This window comes from Terrapene carolina, unplaced genomic scaffold, assembly GCF_002925995.2.
Source record: "Terrapene carolina triunguis isolate 2854851 unplaced genomic scaffold, T_m_triunguis-2.0 Scaffold18, whole genome shotgun sequence".
Taxonomy (NCBI): Eukaryota; Metazoa; Chordata; order Testudines; family Emydidae; genus Terrapene; species Terrapene triunguis.
The window spans coordinates 9,189,304-9,209,777 of record NW_020664369.1 but is presented as its reverse complement, the minus strand read 5'-3'; the positions used below and the strand labels follow the sequence as shown (position 1 = coordinate 9,209,777).

General features: G+C 39.4%; 1 protein-coding gene and 1 pseudogene across 1 annotated transcript in view; both read left to right on the top strand.

Annotated features, from left to right (window-relative positions):
* LOC112113274 (protein diaphanous homolog 3-like) overlaps positions 1-20,474 on the top strand; it is a 470,784-nt gene that overhangs the window by 254,436 nt on the left and 195,874 nt on the right. Inside the window, exon 18 of the mRNA XM_026652145.1 lies at positions 14,156-14,395. Within this exon, the coding sequence (XP_026507930.1) occupies positions 14,156-14,395 (240 nt within the window). The remainder of the gene's footprint in view (positions 1-14,155; positions 14,396-20,474) is intronic.
* Positions 6,074-6,127, top strand: LOC112113275 (annotated as a pseudogene).

Below are 20,474 nucleotides of genomic sequence, written 5' to 3'. Positions count from 1 at the left end.
AATGGGAAAAATACATTGAGGATTGTGCGGCATTCAGCTACTATGGTAATGGTGGTCATATAAATACATAAAATAGATAGGAACTGTTTTTTTCAGAGCACATTTTTATAGCAATATATAAAATACTTATAGTCCATTTTATATATTACATAAAACATATTAAATAGAATTTAAATTTTGTAACATGTTCCAAGTACCTATTTATTTCAGTTCTAGTTGACACTGCTCAGTCCTTCTGCAGATCAGTCTTCATAGTCTCAAACTGGGCACCCAGAAAATGAGGAGCATGCATTAATGGCCACCTCTTGGGGGGGGGGGAATGTTGTGACAAGCCCAGCATTATAAAGGAATTCTGTGGCGCAGAGAGAAATATACAATCCAGTTCACCAGGTTGCCAATTCAGCTGCTTAAACCATGAGACCCAAATTATTTCTTCTTGCAGATCCCTGGACTGATTCACTACATACTTTCCAACTTCTTCAACAAATGAGGCAGATGGTCGACAGTCCATTGCAGATTCATGCTATTATTCAGCATGCACTTTCAGGATGTGCATAACCATATTGTTAAGGAAACTTTAAGTGGTCAATGAAGAAGAGGTTGCAGCTCCTTTAATAAAAAAATGTGATGTTTTTATACTGGAGAGATGTCCATGAGGGAGACCTAATTAGACTATGCTCCTCAAAATCCCCAAACAAATAAACAAAAAACACTTCTCGGTAGATGGATTTTTTAAAAAAAGCATGTTTGCTTGAAATCTGTTTTTTATTTAAATTAAATACAGGTTTATTTTTTAAAAATCTATTTAAAATGGAAATTGACAACCTATGTTAAGGCCTAAATTTATTGCAATATAATAAAATAATTTAAATTAAACACAAAAAGTAATATTTAGTACATTTTGCTGCCAAATTTTAAAGAAAGACCACTGAACTGGTGCAAATCAGTGGGCTAAGCACCTGGAATCAGTGTCTGTTGAAATGCTACACCAGCTTTTGACAACAGTAGCCTCTTCTACAGGTGCAAAGAAAATATTTTCTTCATTTCAGTTTATTCACCTGGTTCCGTTCAATGACTAGGTTATTCAAAGTTAAGAAACCAGTTGGGAGTTGCAAAAGCAGAAAAGCTTGTTTTTCTCTTCCAACTTATGAATGAAAAACCGGTGTGAGAGGATGAGATCTGCTAGTTCTAAAATCTTTAAGAATTTGGTGACCGGAAACAGTTCAGTTGACTAAATTACAGATAATACTTCTCTTGTTTACTAAAAAATTGGTTAGTTTTCAATGCAGAACATTTTTGAAGAATGTTTCTTGGGTATCCAACACTTTTAAGGTAGTTTTATTTAATAAAAAATGCTGGTTTTGTGCATTTTAATTGATTTGAATTTCCTGCAAAATAGGCCTTGACACAAATCACAAATTAATAGCCATCTAGTAAATAAGAAATGCATCATTCACCATTTTCTAACATAGTTGTAAAAAATTAAGTATCAGAATTAAGTTAAACTATATAATGCATGAATTTTAATGGGTACCAACCAGTGAGAATCAACCTTTCTTTAGGAGATTAACAAATGGAAAACACAATTAAAATTCATGATTTAAATCAGGGTTTCTTGCTGATTTAAATCAACCCTCCCTGCTTCTGGGCAGACTCTCTTTACCTACTTTCAGCCTGGAAGGAATTTTCTGATTAAATTCTAAGCTGCTCAAAAACAACGAATGGTAGGCTAATATAGTTTCAATGGGATTTTAATTTTTAATATGAACATTATTATATGAGAGTTAATTTGTGCCTTTAAGGCATAGCCCACATTAAGTATGGTGGGGATTTGCACTGCCCCTCCTCCTCCTGACTATATTTGGTATGTCTCATATGCCAGGGATCATAGAGAGGGGTCTTGCAGACCAGCTAGACACAGTCTGGCTATGGGATAGTGTATAGGCACACAGATACCGTAATGAATATGCAGCTATATATTACAAAGCTGCATTTAAAAAAAAATGAAAATAAATACTTTGCACCTGTGTAATCATATCACTTAATTTAGCCACTTGGTGATTGTGTAAACTATAGCATTGTAATCTGTTCTTCTGTCTGTGCCCTCACCAAATAAACCATACGAAGACTGTACAAACTGATGAATATTTTGGAGTCTGGATGTTGATGGGGAGATGATGAAAGAGAGTAGTATGACGTTCTTTGTTAACTGCTGAGGAAACTTGTACCTTGCATGTATATCAAGTCACTATTTTAACAGGAGAAAGAGATTATGGAGTGAAACTGCAGATTTATGCATTCTAACTACATACCTACTTTTGCAGGAAATATCCAAAGTAAATGTGGGGTGCAGTTTGCTTAATGCTCAATAAGTTTTTAGATATGAGATTAAGTACTCCGTGGTTCCTAAAACAGTTTGTTCTCTCTGTTTATTACTTTTGTTTATTAGGAGATGGAATGGAGAAGCATGGAGCTTGTTGTCAGAACTAATCAGTGAATAAACATTGTAGCGAAGATGAAATGCGTTGCAGAGCTAGCACAATTGGAGGTTACCTAGCAATCTTCTTACCCCTTCACAGCTTGTTCAGTGAAGGATGTTGCTTCTGAGGAGCAGAATTAAGGAGTTCTGGACAAATCAGAGGATTTGACTGGAGTGATTGTAAGATTGGGGTTAGGCATGGCGAAGACTAGCTTGTCCTGAAAAATTCATTTTAATGTCTGGGAAACAGACTTAAAATTACAGTTTTTATAGTAATTAGTAGGTAAGCATACAAAATCAGAACCAAGTGTACAGTGTCCAAAACATGCTTGTACTATGAAAAATGCATTTGAACAATGTATTACAATGTACCCTAACAGCATAAGTGGCTGCATTTCTGATGGGTTGTTTTTGCCCCTGACATTAGGAACTCTATTGTAGAACTGTTTAATCTGTTGGGAGTCTGCTAGTTTTTAATGCAGATTTAAGGAACTGCATTGTATTGCATCAGCCTTAATTCTGCTGTACTTAAGTGCTCATTAATGTATTCACAATTCATCTTTTCAACGTCTTTTCAATGATGCTTAAATCATACACACTTTAAGAGGTGTGGCCTTTGGCATAAACATAGGTATTATATGGTAGGAATTAAAGTACATGTCTTGGGAGTGTGCCTATTGAATAATCTTTCTAGATCTGCCTCTGTGGTAAGGATGTTTCCTATTGATATTCGATTACTGCACAGATAGACACCATAGAATAAATTAGGCGTAATAAAACTACTAGAGAAAAAAGACTGAAATTAAGTGGGTCATTCTTTTGATTTACATAAGAAGTGGGGGAATGAGTCACCTGTTATATATAAACACACATAATCCAAGGGTATAGGCATTGAAGCTAGTGGACATTTTGTTTGTACAACTGTTGCAGAATTGAGCCTTAAAATTTGTAGCTTAAATCTTTAATCAGAAACTCTGGTTATTTTTTTGCCATTTTTGATGGATTTTTAACAGAACTATGTTGATTTTAGTAGCAGTTAAAACGTTAATAAAACTAACCATTTCAGATCCAAGACCACATTTTAACCAGATATTATTCAATCCATAAAACAAATACATATTTTGTGACATATTTTGTAATACGTATTGCTATATTTAGGAAATTTTATAGTATTTTTAAAATAAATTTTATGTAATAAATAAGCCAGAAATTGTTCCCCACAAACAGTCAAGTTATTTAAAAATAAAGAAGAAATGTCAAAATTACTTAAAGCTGATTTTTTTTTTTTTTTGAATTAGAGACAGAGATAGTGATGTCTTAGGAAGAGAGTATTGGGGATAATGGTTGAAATTCTTTCATACTGTCCTAAAGGGAGATTAACCAAGATGTGATGCCTATATTGGTTTTTAAAAGTAATTTGAGGAGACTTTGTGCAAGTGCCTCTGTTTGGAAAGAAGGGGGAGGGAGGGGAAACCCTGACAGGTTCCTTGAATTTCAATTGCTCTTAAATATCCTTGCTTATGGTAACTTGCTTTATTAGAAGAAGTCAGATAACTTTGTAGTGGAAGGAGATATAAAGCTACAAATATAATGTGTAAGAAATGTTAAATCACTTTTATTTTTCTCATAAATTAATGAAGTTAAAATTCCTTTTTTGAGAAAGGAAAAAAAAAATACTCAAGTTTGAATGGGAGGTTCTGATGGTAGTGTTGGCAGTGGTGAAGTATATGTGCAATTGCAGTAGTTTTATCACAGAGATTTTATTTTGCCTAAGGCCATACAAACACAATTGAATTAAAACTATGATACCTAAAACTTAATATCCTTGTTAAAATGCCATAACATGGAACAATTGATATGAATGAAAGTACAGAACAATAAATACAATTTTTTTTTTTAAATACACGCAATGGCTAACACACATCTTAATTAAAACTTCCTCCAAGCATACAAATAGAAATAACTTTATCTACACAATATATTTATTAAACTATTGAGTATGAAATAGTAGTTGGCACCACACACTATTTATGCTGGAAACGACGAGTCATGGTAATATCTTAACACAATTACCTCAGCAGACATTTCCTAGAATCTTTAGTTTTTGTGTGGCATTGCTTTACTATAGTGAGAGAAAGACCTGATTTAGGGGCATGAGCAGAGGATTGTAAAACAATGGAGTTCTAATCCTGGTTCGTGCACTGCCACTTGCAGAAAGGGAGTATACTTACGTATATCACAGGAGTGTTTAAAATGCAAAAATTGAGTCACTAAAAAGGCAGAAAAGGCAGAAGTGTTCACCAAATATTTCTGTGCTGTATTTGCTGAAAAACGGATGATATAGTCTCATCATATGGTTATGATAACTCTTTCCATTCCATTGATATCTCTAGAGGATGTTAGAAGCTACCAATGTTAGACATTTTTAAATCAGCATGTCCAGATAACTTGCATTCAGGAGTTTTAACGAGCTGCCTGAGGCGCTCGCTGGACTGCTAATGTTGATTTTCAATAAGTCTTGGTGCACTGGGAAAGTTCCAAAAGACTGGAAGAAAGCTTATGTTGTGTCAATTTTTTAAAATGGTAAATAAGATGACTCAGGAAATGATAGGCCTGTCAGCCTGACATCCCAGGCAAGATAATGGAGTGGCTGATATGGGATTAGATTAATAAAGAATTAAAAGAGGATAACATAATTAATGCAAATCAATATGGATTTATGGAAATGGATCCTGTCTAACTAAGTTGGTATCTTCTTTGATGAGATTAAAGGTTTGGTTGATAAAAGTAATAGGGTTAACGTAATATAGGTAGACTTCTGTAAGGTGTTTGACTTGGTACTGCATTTTGATTTAAAAAACTAGACCTATATAAAATTAACACAGCACACATTAAATGGATTAAAAAATGGCTAACCGATAGTTCTCAGAATGTAATTGTAAATGAGAAATAGTCAGCAAGGGGATGTGTTTTCAGCAGGGTCCCTCAGATATCAGTTCATGGCCCTCTACTATTTAACATCTTTATCAATGACCTGGAAGATAATGCAAAATCATCACTGACAAATTTTGCAGATGATACAAAAATTGGGGGAGTGGTAAATAACAAAGAGGACAGGTCACTGATTCACAGAGATTTAGATTGCTTTGTAAACAGGTTGAAGATAATAAATATGCATTTTACTATGGCTAAATGCAAATGTATACAGCTCGGAACAAAGTAGAATGTGGGTCATACTTACAGGATTGCGGGGATTCTATTCTAGGAAGCAGTGATGCTGAAAAAGATTTGGCAGTTGTGGTGAATAATCACCTGAACATGAGCGTCTTGTGTGATGATGTGGCCAAAAGAGCTAATGCAATGCTGGGATATGTAAACAAGGTAATCTTGAGTAGAAGTAGAGAGATTACACTGCTCTACGGCCAAAATGCTTCTGAAATAAATGTAGTCAAACTTTACTAATTCTGGGTCACTGAGAACGAAAATGATGCTTAAAATTATTGATTGGCTCTAGCTTTCAAGATATGCTATTGGGTCAGTATATATGACCCTTGACTTGGGAATGGCGGAGGATAAGTGAATTATAAAAGAAAGGTGTAGTATCTGTTCTTATCAGTTTAATATCTGATACGTCCTCTATCTGAGGACTATATATAAAAGAAAGGGATCTCAATTTAAACCAGAAATGACTAAAATACATCTTTGACTGGATCTATGAATAAATCTATGACTGGGTTTGGACAGTACTTGCTTTTTAGGCAAAACAATGAATGATGCAATCTGAAGCTGGTATTGCGTCATACATGATATGAATTGCATCATGTTATTCCTAGAAGTCATGGATGATGCAATCATAACGAAGCTTACATCACTCTGCTGAACAAATTGCCCTCTATCAGCTCTAGAAATCATACAGTGTCGTGCTCTCTTATTTGTCAGTGTTTGATTTTGCAAAGGGACACATTTCTGTTTAGCCAAAGTGAGCAGAGATGCCTCGTACATGTGTGAACAGTGCAGATAACTTCTGCTATGATTGTGGTGAAGTGACTTTTGCATCACAAAAGCGCAGTATAACCACTATGGTTAAGAAAGCCTATCACCTTTATTTTGGCTGCAAAATTGGAGATCAGGACAAGAGGGGGGCCCCACACATATGCTGCAACACTTGTGCAACAAATCTTCGCCAGTGGTTGAACAGGAAAAGGAAATCTATGCCTTTTGCAGTGCCAATGATTTGGAGAGAGCCAACAGATCATACCAGCAATTGTTACTTCTGCATGGTGCCTCCAGTTGGGAAAGGTGTGTCAAAGAAGAAAAAGTGGACTGTGCATTATCCAAACATTCCATCAGCTATACGCCCAGTACCCCACGGAGAAGGACTGCCGGTTCCTGATGCACCAGAATCATTCTCACTTGAGTCAGACGAGAAAGAGGAAAGAAACTTCTGGTCCTGAACCCTCAATGTCACAGGACCCACATTTTCTCCCATCCTCCTCCTCTGAACCACACCTCATAACACAAGGTGAACTGAATGACCTTGTCAGGGATTTGGAACTACCCAAGAGTAAGGCAGAGCTGTTGGGCTCCAGACTACAGCAGTGGAATCTCCTGGCAGGTGATGTTAGGGTTTCCATGTTCCAAAAGACTGGAAGAAAGCTTATGTTGTGTCAATTTTTTAAAATGATAAATAAGATGACTCAGGAAATGATCTTGTCCCATTCTCCTTCATGGAAGGTGATCTTGTAGTCTGCAATAACATCGATGGTGTGATGGCAGCCCTCAACATCGTTCACGATCCAGATGAGTGGAGACTGTTCATTGATTCATCGAAGACGAGTCTTAAAGCTGTTTTACTGCATAATGGCAATGTTTTGCCATCAATTCCAGTTGGTCATGCAGTCCATAGGAAGGAAACCTATGACAACATGAAACAACTTTTGAGGTGCATAAACTATGACCATCAGTGGCAGCTTTGTGGCCATTTGAAGGTTGTTGGTCTCTTGCTTGGGCTGCAGACTGGATACACAAAGTACTGCTGTTTTCTCTGCGAATGGGATAGTCATGCAAGAGATTCCCACTACATCAAGAAAGATTGGCCACTCCGACAGTCATTGGAGCCTGGGAGGAAAAGTGTTCACCACTTGTTGAATCAAGGAAGATTTTGTTACCACCCTTACACATCAAGCTGGTCTGATGAAGAACTTTGTCAAGGCCATTGACAAAACACAAGCAGCTTTCAAGTACCTCCGTGGAAAATTTCCAAGGTTAAATGAAGCTAAGATAAAGGAAGGTGTCTTTGTTGGTCCTCAGATTCGTGAACGTCTTCGAGATGATGCATTTGACCATGCACTGCGTGGCAAGGAAAAGACGGCATGGAAAGCCTTCCAGTTAGTGGCAATAAATTTTCTCGGAAACAACAAGGCAGACAACTACAGGTTGTTGGTGGAAAACCTCCTCAAGGCATACAAAAGCCTTGGTTGCAACATGTCACTAAAGATACATTTTCTGCACTCTCATCTAGATTTTTTTCCACCGAACTGCGGAGCAGTGAGCGACGAGCACGGCGAGCGATTTCACCAGGACATTGCAACAATGGAGAAACTCTATCAGGGCAAATGGAGCCCATCAATGCTTGCAGACTATTGCTGGACAGTGACAAGAGATGCTCCATTTAATGAATACAAGAGACAAGCTAAGAAGCGCCGAGTAGACACTGAATAGGACTTAAACTATGTACATAATAGGTTTTTGCCTTTTGTTTCATAATAAATTTTATTTATATAACCCTTTTGCTGATTTTTAAAGTCTTACATAAACAGGACAGGTGAAATATTATCATGTAAAGCAATCATAAACACATGAAAAGACCTAGGTTTACAATTTATGATTAAAACTCTATCATCTACACAATATACATAGACATAAAATGTAAAAACTTAAATATCTTAGAAACAGTAGCCAATCCGTTGTTTTAATTGTCATATTTGAATTACGCACATCAAAATACATTATAAATAGCACATTTTATCTGTGAAGCAGACGACTTCTCAAAAATTGTAGACCAGTGTTATTTTACCTCTTTCTCTGGCACTGCTGCAACTGCTGCTAGAATGCTGTGTCCAGTTCTGGTGTCCACAATTCAAGAAGGATGTTGTGAAACTGAAGAGGGACAAGGTGGGTGAAATAATCTTTTATGGCCCAGTTTCTGTTGGTGAGAGAGACCAGCTTTCAAGCTACACAGAGCTCTTATATTCTGGGTCCGACACTGCTACAATACTGCCTACAAATTGGAGACAGTTCAGAGAAGAACAACGGGAACGATGAGAACATTAAAAAACTTGCCATATAATGACGGACCCAAGGAGCTGAATTTGTTAAATTTAGCAAAGATTAAGGGGTGACTTACTGGGGGGCAGCCTGGGCTTGGGTTCTCCTTCTTCCCCCCTTCCTGCACCAGGAGGCAGCCCGGGCTCAGGCTCTCCTTCCTCCTCCGCCCCCCCCCCCCATCCCTCACCTGGAGGCGGCAGGGCTCTGGCTTTCAGCCCCGGGTGGCAGCAGCAGCGCAGAAGTAAGGGTGGCAATCGGGCGCTAAGTCTGCTGTGAAAAGTGTTATTGACAAATATCACTTTTCACATTGCCACCTTTATTTCTATGCTACTGCGGTGCAGCACTGCCTTCAGAGCTTTGTGGTGGTATATGTAGTTGTGTGTGGGAAGGGGGCCGTAACAGACACAAAGAAGAGGGATCCGATCAAATAAATGTGACAACCACTTGTCTAGACAATTGCCTTTAGATATTTTCATAAAATAATTTAAGTTTTCTGAGAATCTGAGGTTCATTAAGTAATTTTACATGCCTGGGTTCTACTGCATCTGGAGTTGTAACATCATTTAAAATGAATGGAGCTGACATATTGGTTTCTTAGTTCTGGTGATTTGATAGTACTCCATTCTATTGCTTCCTGAGTCAAGATGAATAATATAAAAATATGTGGCTAATTTAAATGGAATTTTTGTATTAAATCTTTGAGCTAAAAGGAAGACAGTTTATTTTGAAATCACTGGAAAATTTCTGATTTATCTAGGCTTACTCTAGGTTTGATAGAAAAGCTCCATTTAAACTTGCATTGTACTTCTAACACATCTGGTTTGAATCACAATTCAGTTGAAAAGTTTAATTGAAATGAACAGAAATTTTGTATCCTGTTCAGATTGTCAACAGAAGAATAATTTATTCAAAATCTAAAAGAACACTAAAATAACCATTTATTAGAGCTCAAACCAATAAAAAATATGGGGATTCCTATTTAAGGATCAGAATCTTATCAGTGGAGCATCTCCCCTAATTTTTTTTGTGTGTGTGTGTAACGTTGTGACTGGATATTGAGCCAATGCTCAGCTGAGAGTTTCAGTAGTTTGTATAAGTTTGAAACAAAATCTTAAAATTATTTTGTGCAGTTGTCAGTGTTAGTTTGAAGCATCTTGTACTCCAGGCTAGCATAGATAATGACTTTAACTACCAGCAACAGGGGCAGTAATATTTGGAGAGTGGAAAAATTTGAATATAGAGAAGCTAGTCATTGTCATGAACACGAGCTGAAGGAGGCTGTTCCAAGCATAGGAACTGGTGTGGAAGAAAGCATGAAAATTGCATTGGGAGGAGCAAACCAGTGGGGCAATCACTTATCATAAGTGGAGTGGAGAGGAGTTTGGGGGAACATCATAAGTAGGGAGGGGGCAGAGTTATGCAGAAGCATGGACAGAAAGCTTTTACCTGATGCAGTGGACGAGAGGAAGGCAGGGTTTATGTTGTCAGATCAGGCAAAGTGGATATCTTAGGGCATGGCTACACTTGCAGATGTAGAGCACTTTGAGTTAAACCAGCCTTCGTAGAGCGCAGTAGGGAAACCGCTGCAGTCTGTCCACACTGACAGCTTCAAGCGCACTGGCGTGGCTACATTTGCAGCACTTGCAGCGGCATTGGGAGCGGTGTATTATGGGCAGCTATCCCAGCATGCAAATGGCTGCGACGTTCTTTTCAAGTGTGGGTGGGTGGGTGGAGTGTGACAAGGAGTGTGTTGTGCGTATGTGTGTGTGGGGGGAGAGAGTGGGTTTTTGGGGGGCTGAGAGCACCTCAGCACGCTGTCTTGTAAGTTCAGACAGCAGCAGACCTCCCCCTCGCGCCTCTCTCTCTCTCTCACTCACACACAGCATTCCACACTAATGGTTCCTTTGTCTCGGAGCAGATAAGCAGGCCGCTGTCAGAAGCTGAGCTTTCAAAGGGCATATCCGCATTCCTACAGTGATTCAAAACAATGACAAGAGTGGCCACTTGACTTAAGGGGATTATGGAACGTTTCTGGAGGCTGATCAGAGCACAGTAATGCAACACCTCGTCCACACTGACGCCCAGGCATTATAGCCAAGGTGCAGCAAACGTTATTTCTCTTGCCGTGGTGGAGTACCAGGATCGCTCTAGCTGCAGAGTCAGAGCGCTCTACGTGCTTTGCCAGTGTGGACGAGGTGTGAGCTAAGGTGCCTAGGGCTGCTTTAATGCACACTAACTTGCAAGTGTAGCCAAGCCCTTAGTGGCTAGGTTTTGTCTGGCTAGAAGGGGGGCAGCGTAGATGTCACGAAGCCCTTACCGGATGAGGTTACAAGTAATCAAAACTTGAGATATTGAGGGGCTCGACTAGAATTTTACCTTGAATATCAGAGAGGAAATATTGGATTCTAGAAATATTAAACAGGAAGAAGCAACAGAATTTGGATATGACCCAGATGTGTGGGTTCAGAGAAAAGAAGGGTTTAAAGATGATCCCATATAGGGTGGAGAGTGGCCCATGGGACTGCTTCCAACCTGAGACCTAAACACAACTTATCTTGGGGGATGAGCCGCCTCCTGGGAGCCATAACTATTCTACCAAAGGGAGTTGGAGGGTGAAGCATCTAGCCCAGAGCCTTCATAGTCCCTACTGAAATATTTCTGGAACTTGACATTTCGATGATTTATTCCTGGACATCTGTGATGACCTTTGTCAGAGTTCGGACTGGACAAGGACGAAGCAAACAGACCTTCAGGCACCATGTGAGTCAGGAATTGTTCTCTGTTGGACGTGCTTTGCCTAAGAGACTTTGCCAGCTGACTGTCTGTAAGGCAGCTTTGTTCGGTGGTGGTGGTTGTGAATAACAGGGCCAGAAAATTGGAGCAGAAAGGAAGGGAGAATAGATAAATCAGGATATGAGACATAACGGAAATACCTCCTTGGAGGTATCTCACTGACCTCAATGGGGTTTGACCAGGCTGGAAAATTGCAACATAACTTTAAAATCCCTCATCCTGTACAGCATGAAGAAAGCAAAGTGTTGTGTATACTATACAGCTGTTAGTGTTTTCTAAGGAGAATACTCTTTGTCTAATTATATTGCACCCATCACTGTGGTGTTTGTACATATACTGAATTATGTAAGCCAATTCTATATTTGTGTTCCATGTTTAAGATGTTTTCCAAATTACTTGCGTTTTTTACAAGTTACGTTAAGCATTGACAGAAACAAACATTTAAATATTTGACCTGAAAAATGAATGCTGCTTTTTTATTGTATCTTGAGCTATACACATATATGTGAGCTGCTTTTTATTTCTTTGCAACTACTGTGTGTGCCCATCAGACCAAATCAATTCTCTACACCCAATATTTTGTTGTCATGGTATTTTTTCAAAAGATATTCTGTGAGGTATCATGTTAAAACTAATGACACACTGGTTGTTAATATCATTATAAAATGCATGTGTTAATGTTATATGTGAAGTTATCAGTTCCCTCTTTGTGATGTTACTACAATATGTTTAAAACCAATCAGCCTAGCCTAGGTACAGGTGGTAAACAGGTCTGTCTTGGACAGTGGAATGTGGGTTCCCCCCAGCTTACAGATTAGCAGTAAACAAAGCCTTCAAGATAAGACAGCTAGGGTTTATCCTGATCCTGAACTTGAGACACAGAAAATTATCACGGCTCCTGCACCCCCAGAGACACCCAGGAGACTGAATCCCCAGGAGGCCTTCATGACTTGTAAGACAAGAACCAACCCTTTGGGGATATAAGGAACAGAGACACTCCATCTTTTACCTTTCACCTTAGGAGACAAAGGAACCAAGCAATTTGATTGCTGTGATGGATCCTGGCCAGTAAAAGTTGAAAAGGAGACGGTGAATGAGAGAACAAAGTCTGCATCTTGGTAGATTAAGTTTTAGTCTTTTAGATGCATATTTTGTTGTTGTTGTAACCATTCCTATATCCCTTTTACTTGGGGCTGGTCCACACTAACCCCTCACTTCGAACTAAGATACGCAACTTCAGCTACATTATTCACGTAGCTGAAGTCGAACTATCTTAGTTCGAACTTACCGCGGGTCCACACGCGGCAGGCAGGCTCCCCCGTCGACTCCGTGTACTCCTCTCGCAGAGCAGGAGTACCGGCGTCGACGGCGAGCACTTCCGGGATCGATTTATCACGTCTAGACAAGACGCGATAAATCGATCCCAGAAGATCGATTGCTTACCGCCGGACCCGGAGGTAAGTATAGACGTACCCTTGGTATCACTTCATCCATGTTCTTTTGTTAATAAACTTGATTTACTTTCGTTATAAATCACCATTGTAAAGCATCAGTATAAGTTCAGTAAAGTGTGTGTGTGTCTAGAAAGCTAACAGGTTGGAGTGTTTACTGTCTTTGTAGAGGCAGCAAACTTAACACTTTCTCTATAAGGGTTCAGTGAGAGGCACTGGTCTCTGAAAGCCACTTGTCTTGTTTTATATTGGACAGTCCTTTTTTTGTTTTGATTTGTCCCCCATCTAGTACTGGGACATGGTTTTGTCCAGTATCAGACAGCAGATGCCATTTTGAACAGTCTGCTGCTCTGCTCCCACTGGCGTGATCTGCATGTGTGGTAAGGCCAGTGGAGGGGGGGCAGAGTACTCTTCAAAACGGCGTCCCCTTTGCAGAATGACCTCTTACTCTCAGCATGTACGAGGTCATGCAGGTGGGGGCACGCCCACTCTGTTCCCAGAAGTGTAAGAATGTCTGGTATTTTGGGAACTTGAGTGGCCACCCTAGACTAGTCCCTGCAATAGGACAAGTTTGGGGCTGGAATGGTTATAAGGTCAGACTGGAAGGACCAGACTGGAATGAGTAACCAGCTTGAGTAAAGCTGGATGAAGCTTGAGGGCTTGCTGGCAGGATGTAGGGGTCAGAGCTCTGAACCCAGCTGCACGGTCACAAGGCTCCCAGGGCCACCCAAGCTAGGTGGTGACCAAACCCCTTACTGGTCTGGGTAAACCCCCAAACTTCCCACTGGATCATAAATTTGGATTAGTTTTACAGGATTTAATGTACAAATTGACAAATTTGATATAGGACAAAACTGTAACTTTTATTGCTTATACATACTGGTTGTTATGATGGGGGAAAAACAGGTTTTATTAGCAACCACAAGCCGGGATTTCAATTGCAGTCCCTCTTTCATTCATCCATCCGTTTTGCTATTAGGTATAGGAGATACGTTGCTTTTTCAAGCCTGTCACACCAATAAATCATCCCAGATTATATGCATTTGTTCAGTATGAAAGTATAGCATGAATTTTAAAGGAAATCTTCTATTTTCTTTTCAATCAGATGAGCAATGTGAAGAGACTACAGACACGGCTCAGTGCTATTCTCTTTAAGCTTCAGTTTGAGGAACAGGTGAACAACATCAAACCTGACATCATGGCTGTCAGTGCTGCCTGTGAAGAGATAAAGAAGAGCAAAAGCTTTAGCAAGTTGCTGGAACTAGTGTTGCTAATAGGAAACTACATGAATGCAGGTTCTCGGAATGCACAGACCTTTGGATTTAACCTCAGCTCTCTATGTAAAGTGAGTTTAAAATATTATGCATGCTGAGCTCTTATAATGCATTCACTTTTTCTTGTCATTATGACACTACTTAAATCCTTTGTTTGAATCCTCCCTCCCCAATAATTAGATTTTTAAACTTTTGTTCTTTTATACCTTTCAGTTCATATAGACCGTTTCTAGGAGTACTTGGTAGTCTGAGTTAAACATAACTAAACTATTTTACATCAGATATAAGATAAAACTACATCTGTTGAGATTGATTTGCACTTTAAGAAGTTTGTTTCTATTTTTGTCATGGAGTGAAACAGACTGAATAAAATTACATATTGTATGGGCCATATTACTGTCATTATATTAACATTATCATCTTGTCCGAAGTGTGAATATTTTTGAAGTTTATTGTATTCTGAGGTATTTTACTTATTATAATTATGAAACATTTATTTTTACATATGTTTTCAATATGAAACTTCTCCTTTATGGAAGTTGTTCTTTGGGTTATTTAGGCAGTTTCGTCACTTGTCCATTATTATTTATTTATACAATACCCACCCACCCACCCACCCATGCCCCCCAAAAACAACAACCCTGCAAGGTACTTTAAAGGACAAATATGTGCCCTACCCCCAAAGGGTTTATAGTACAGATTAGTTTCTATCACAATTACTTGCTTTCTAAACCTGATTACTCCCAGGGTAATTTATTCTGTTCATAATCCCTCTGTGATGTCACTGCAAAGTCTAAGAAAGAGGCTGCAAAACACTTTATATCCTTCATGGAGAAAGAAAACTATTTTTTATGATAAAAAAAATGGTTTGTTATATTTTCCTTACCTTTCTAAGCTTCACTCTGTTATTTAACATGATACATCTCAAAAATATGTTGTTTTCTTCCCTTAGATGAGATAACTTGGCTTTTCAGTATTATTCCTGCTACTTGTGATGCTGAATCAGCCCTCTTAAAGGCAGTCCTTCTTTGATAGTAGGCTCTGTTACTAGGAAGATACATTTGGGCCCCTCTCTCTCTCTCTCTCTCTCGCTTGTCTTTCTTTGCTTCCATTGTTTCTTCCATGTTCTCTTCTCTTGCACACTTTTTAAATCACCCATTGCTAATCTCTCTTAAGGCCTTGTCTACATCGGAATATTATTTTTTATTGTTTTAAACTACGTACTAATTGACAAGTTGTTAAATGTGGAGTGTAGATAAGCATGTTAGCATAGTGACATCTAGTCATTGTTAACCCCCGTGTGTCAGCAATGTCAAACATGGTACCTCTACACTAAGACTTAAGTGATGTTTAACATTGTGTTGGTTAGCACAGTGTAATTTTCCATTGTATGCAAGGCCTAAGACATTCACATCCATTTCATTTAATTACTGTTCCTCCTCTGATCTTTTGTTCCTTTTTGCATTACTGATGTTTAATAGTTCCTAATAGCTCTTTGTGTCTAATCCTGGCAGTGTTTTTCACATTTTATATGAATATAACTTACTAGTGATTTCCAAAGTTCACCATTCTGTTGTGGGGTGAACTAGTTGATGTTTGATGAGTGCTGATTTCCCAGGAATTATTCTGCAGCCTGAAATGAACCCTCGTTTAAACTATCCCAAAATTACAGTGCAACTCCATCCACATTATAGCTTAATTACCAATTTCCCTGTAGCTTAGTTCATGTAAGGACTTTCATTATAACCCACTGGTCTCACGTGAACTCTTTCATCTACCTGTTTGTTTCACTGAAGAGTAAACTGCTCAGATGATTCTAGAGCCCAGAAGAAGGTGGAAGATCTTGAGACTGATGGAGCTTTGCTGAAGAGAATCTGGACTTTATGATTGAGATCTCCAGAGGCCTAAATGTCCAGACAAGCAGGAGACTCGGTAGTGGAGAAAAAGTCTGTTAGGAGAATGTTCTACCCAGGAAATGAGATACAAGTGCTTTCCCATGGATCCTAATATATTATAAACAACATTAAAAAGCTTATAGTTGATGGGAAGCTCCTTATTCCTGAGGTATTATATATCCCAAATACAGAATCCCTAAGGATTATTTGGAATATCGTGGTACAGTGCGCAGGACAGAACCTGCAGTCACCCTAGAGTTTGAAAAGAACTCTGTTTCTTAGTAGCATTTAAGGAAGCCAATGAGAGAAACCTGGAGTCGCCTGTCAAAAATAGCCATGCACTCCTCCTTGCCAACTATATCATAGTCAGGTCTGCCTTTTCTGATTATTCCAAGATCTTAAGGATTTGGGTGTTAAACACAATAGAGAATCCACATGATGACAGATATTTTTTGTGAAATGCAGTCTGAGACTACCTTTCCCTGTCATCCTCACTGGTGACCAAAACTAGAGGCAAAAAGACAGTGCCTGCTTGGTTGACACATCATATTCCTAAACCATACTAACTGCCATATCCTTCAAAAGTCAGCATGTGTTTGGGGGCCTCTGGATGAAGTATTCTATACATCAAAATCCCATAAATCTTAGTGTCTTTAAACTTTTCCTCCTAGTTGGGACAGTTTAATTGATAACGTGCACAGACAGTTTTTATTTTTCTTTAATCTGACTAAAAAACCCAAACTGGAGAAGAAAAACAAAACAAAACAAAAAATGTATGGCCCTAAAAACATTTATATTGGTTTTATATAAAGTTTTCTAAACCAGACATGTCTCAAGTTTTTTAATATTAAATCATTCATCTACATTAAGTAAAATAAACTTTTCATACAAAAAATTATTCTGATATTCAGTTTTGGTTTTGGAAAACCTGTCATATATCTGTGCTAAATTTGGTAAATTGTTTAAAACCTAAGTTGCTGCTTCTGCTATCTTAAACAGTCATGTTTCCACAATCATAGCTCTATTCGGCTGTTGTAATTCTACTATATATGGAGAGTATATATGATATATAAAAGCTTCAGTTCTAGGATGATTTTAGCAACCAAAATCTGACAAATTGCTGGAGTATGAGATTAATGCTTTATTACATTTTGAAAATTGAGACTGCAAAGGTTTTAGCGCTTATTTACCCCTTCACATAACACAAGAACCCTGGGTTACCCAATGAAATTAATAGGCAGGAGGTTTAAAACAAAAGAATATACTTGTTAACGCAGTGCACAGTCAACCTGTAGAACTCTGCAAGAGGATTTTGTGAAGGCCAAAACTAACTAAGTTAAAAAAAGAATTGGATAAAGTCACGAATAATAGGTTCATCAATGCCTATTAGCCAAGATGGTCAGAGATGCAGCCCTATGCTCTGGTTATCCCTAGGCCTCTGACTGCCAAATACTGGCACTGGATGACGGGAGTAGATCACTTGATGATTGCCCTGTTCTTTTCATTCCTTTTGAAGCATCTTGCATTGGCCGCTGTCGGAAGATACTGGGCTAGATGGACCATTGGTGTAACCCAGTATGGCAATTCTTAAGTTCTTATGTTCTGGTGAAAGGGAATTGGTTTGGAAAATACCCATTGGAATAGCAGAGAGCTCAGGTTACACCACAGTAGGCTTTCTGCAATTTATGAAGAAGCAGGAGAACTAGACATTCAGGAGCATCTGCTGCAGAGACTCACGAATGTAGCAGCGCAAACTATGCTGCCAGCAACTCCCAGCCCTTTCCTGATAAATCTGGGGCCAGGAAATGACTTAAAGGCTCACCCTGATCATTTTTAAAATGATTTAGTTACTGCTTTCCAGTGGGAGAATGAATCCTGGGCTATCTGAATTCTCTTTCCCTTTTTTCTGATTAAAGAGAACAAGTTGTGTATTAAGGTCTGGATGAGTATGCTGCTTCAGATTACAAGGTCCTGGCTGCTATTTTGAATTTATTGGGGCTCTCTGAGGATAAATATCAACTGAGGTTCAAAAGTTTTATAAGTATTCTACAGGTCTGTGGCCTCACACCTTACTCAGCACCTGACACTGGTAATTTGTTGGCTTGTTCCCAACAACCAAACAGTAGGGTCATACTGATAATGGACAGTGCTTGGAAAGTGTGCCTGGGTATAAGGCCAAGCAGGTCTCAAACCCAGGCCTGCAGAGCAGCCAGGCAACAAACCCTTCCTTGCTGCCACCCAGTGACGACTCTAACCAGATCACACTCCACTACCCACAACCTGCTGCAGACACAGACCACAGAAGTCCTGCCTCAAGGAGTGCAACAAGCAGCAGCGTCCTGGCTCGTGATTGGCTCCCTGACCTATATAAACCATGAAGTGTCCAGGCAACAGTGCCAATCTCCTGTAGCTTCCACAACCATTCCTATTCTTGAACTCCTGGATTTGACCTTGGCTTGATTTGGACCTTTCCTCCTGACCTCGACCCTGAAACCTGACTTAGACTCTGATTCTTGGTATCGACCCGGCCTGGAACTTGATTACAAATTCTTCCGCTACTCTCAGCCTCAGGACACCTCTGCTACTTTCAGCTTCAGGTGTGCCCCTGCTCTCTGACCCTTGATCCCAACTACCCTTGTCAGAATCCTTGATACTGAGAAAATGTAGACTTGGGTGGATCAGTGATCCATACTGTCAGAGACTATGACAAATTAATAACTAGCACAAGGCTGAGCCAAAAGAAAAATCAACACAGCTACTGATGCAGTATATAATGAAGAGTCAATCAGTTTGTCAGGTTAAAGAGTAGTTACAAAGATTGTCACTGTTGTACATGAGAGCATAATTTAAAAGTACTGTTTCTTTAAGGAATATGACTCTGTGGAGATCTGCAGCCTTACTGAAGCCACCAGCATACACATGAGCTCATGTAGGATAAGCAGCCATACACAAAACCCTAGAGCCATATTGCCTCCCCCCCTCCCAAATATGGATGTTCATATAACATAAAACAATTTCCATATTCTGCCTACTTGATGGGACCTTTCTTTGTTATTCAAGGCCTGAGGTGCTCAGCACCAGTTCATGCTTGGAATCGGAAACTAGCAGAGACATGAATCCCTCGAGATCAAGGAGATTTAGATTTTCACCCCCTCCTTCATCGGAGAGAGATTCCCTCTCTTGATCTAGACACTCATTTAAAAAAAAAATAGGTCTAGAGAAACAGATCACCATGGGGCTCTTCTCATTGGCTTCCAAGGCCACATGGATACCCACATTGAGCCACTTGGGCATCCTGCGGCATCCCACACTCAACTTGGTCTTTTTCTCCCAGTCATGCCAGAACTAGATCACCAGCTCCGCTGCCAGCTAAGGAAACACCTTTAACAATCTCTCAGACTGAGCAGGTACCTATACTCATCCTTTTGGCTGAGCCTGCTATTGAATTTGGCCCACTGAAGAATACCCGACAATAAGAGGAGACTTTACTGCCCCACAATATATCTTCAATGCCAAATGTAACTCTTATGCCTGAGTCATTTTCCTCCATTCCTGATTACTTCAGGCCCATCAAGAGCAGATGAGGATAGTAGCATCCTAACTAAGAGTTCAGCCAGCGCTATTGCAGAAGATTTCCTCACAAACTTGTAGACATATTCTCCAAACTCCAGTGCCTGCCAGAGTTGCTCTGCCTATTAATGAAGCATTGTTAGAAACAGCCAAGATATTTTGGCAGACTAAGACTTCTGACACCAACTGCTAAAACAACTGAGCAATGTTACCAAGTTCCCTCCCACGGATACGAACAATTCTTTTCCCACCCAATATCGGGCTCTCTGATCATTACTGCAGCTAATTAAGAATGATGGCAGGGTTGCTTCAAGGCTTCACCAAAGGAAAAGGTGCCTAACAAGTTGGATTTGTATGGTAGGAAAATGTATTCACGGTATGAATACATCATTTGTGATTCCACATCTAAATTTGCTGATAAGCTCCTTGATGATACTCAAGAACAATTCAAAGCCGTGGTTCTCAGGAGGTCATCTTGTAGTGAGGATGTCCCTCCAAGCTACTTTGATGTCGTGGACTCAAAGAGATGGCAGCAGCAGCCACTTTTGGAGGCCATTGTGGCTCCAGACTTCTGGAATTCCTTCAGAAGTGCATCAAATAATCAAGGATTTGCCAGTTGAGGGATCTGATCTCTTTCCAGATAAAAATGATGAGGTCTTGCATTCCCTTAATGACTTTCAGGTTA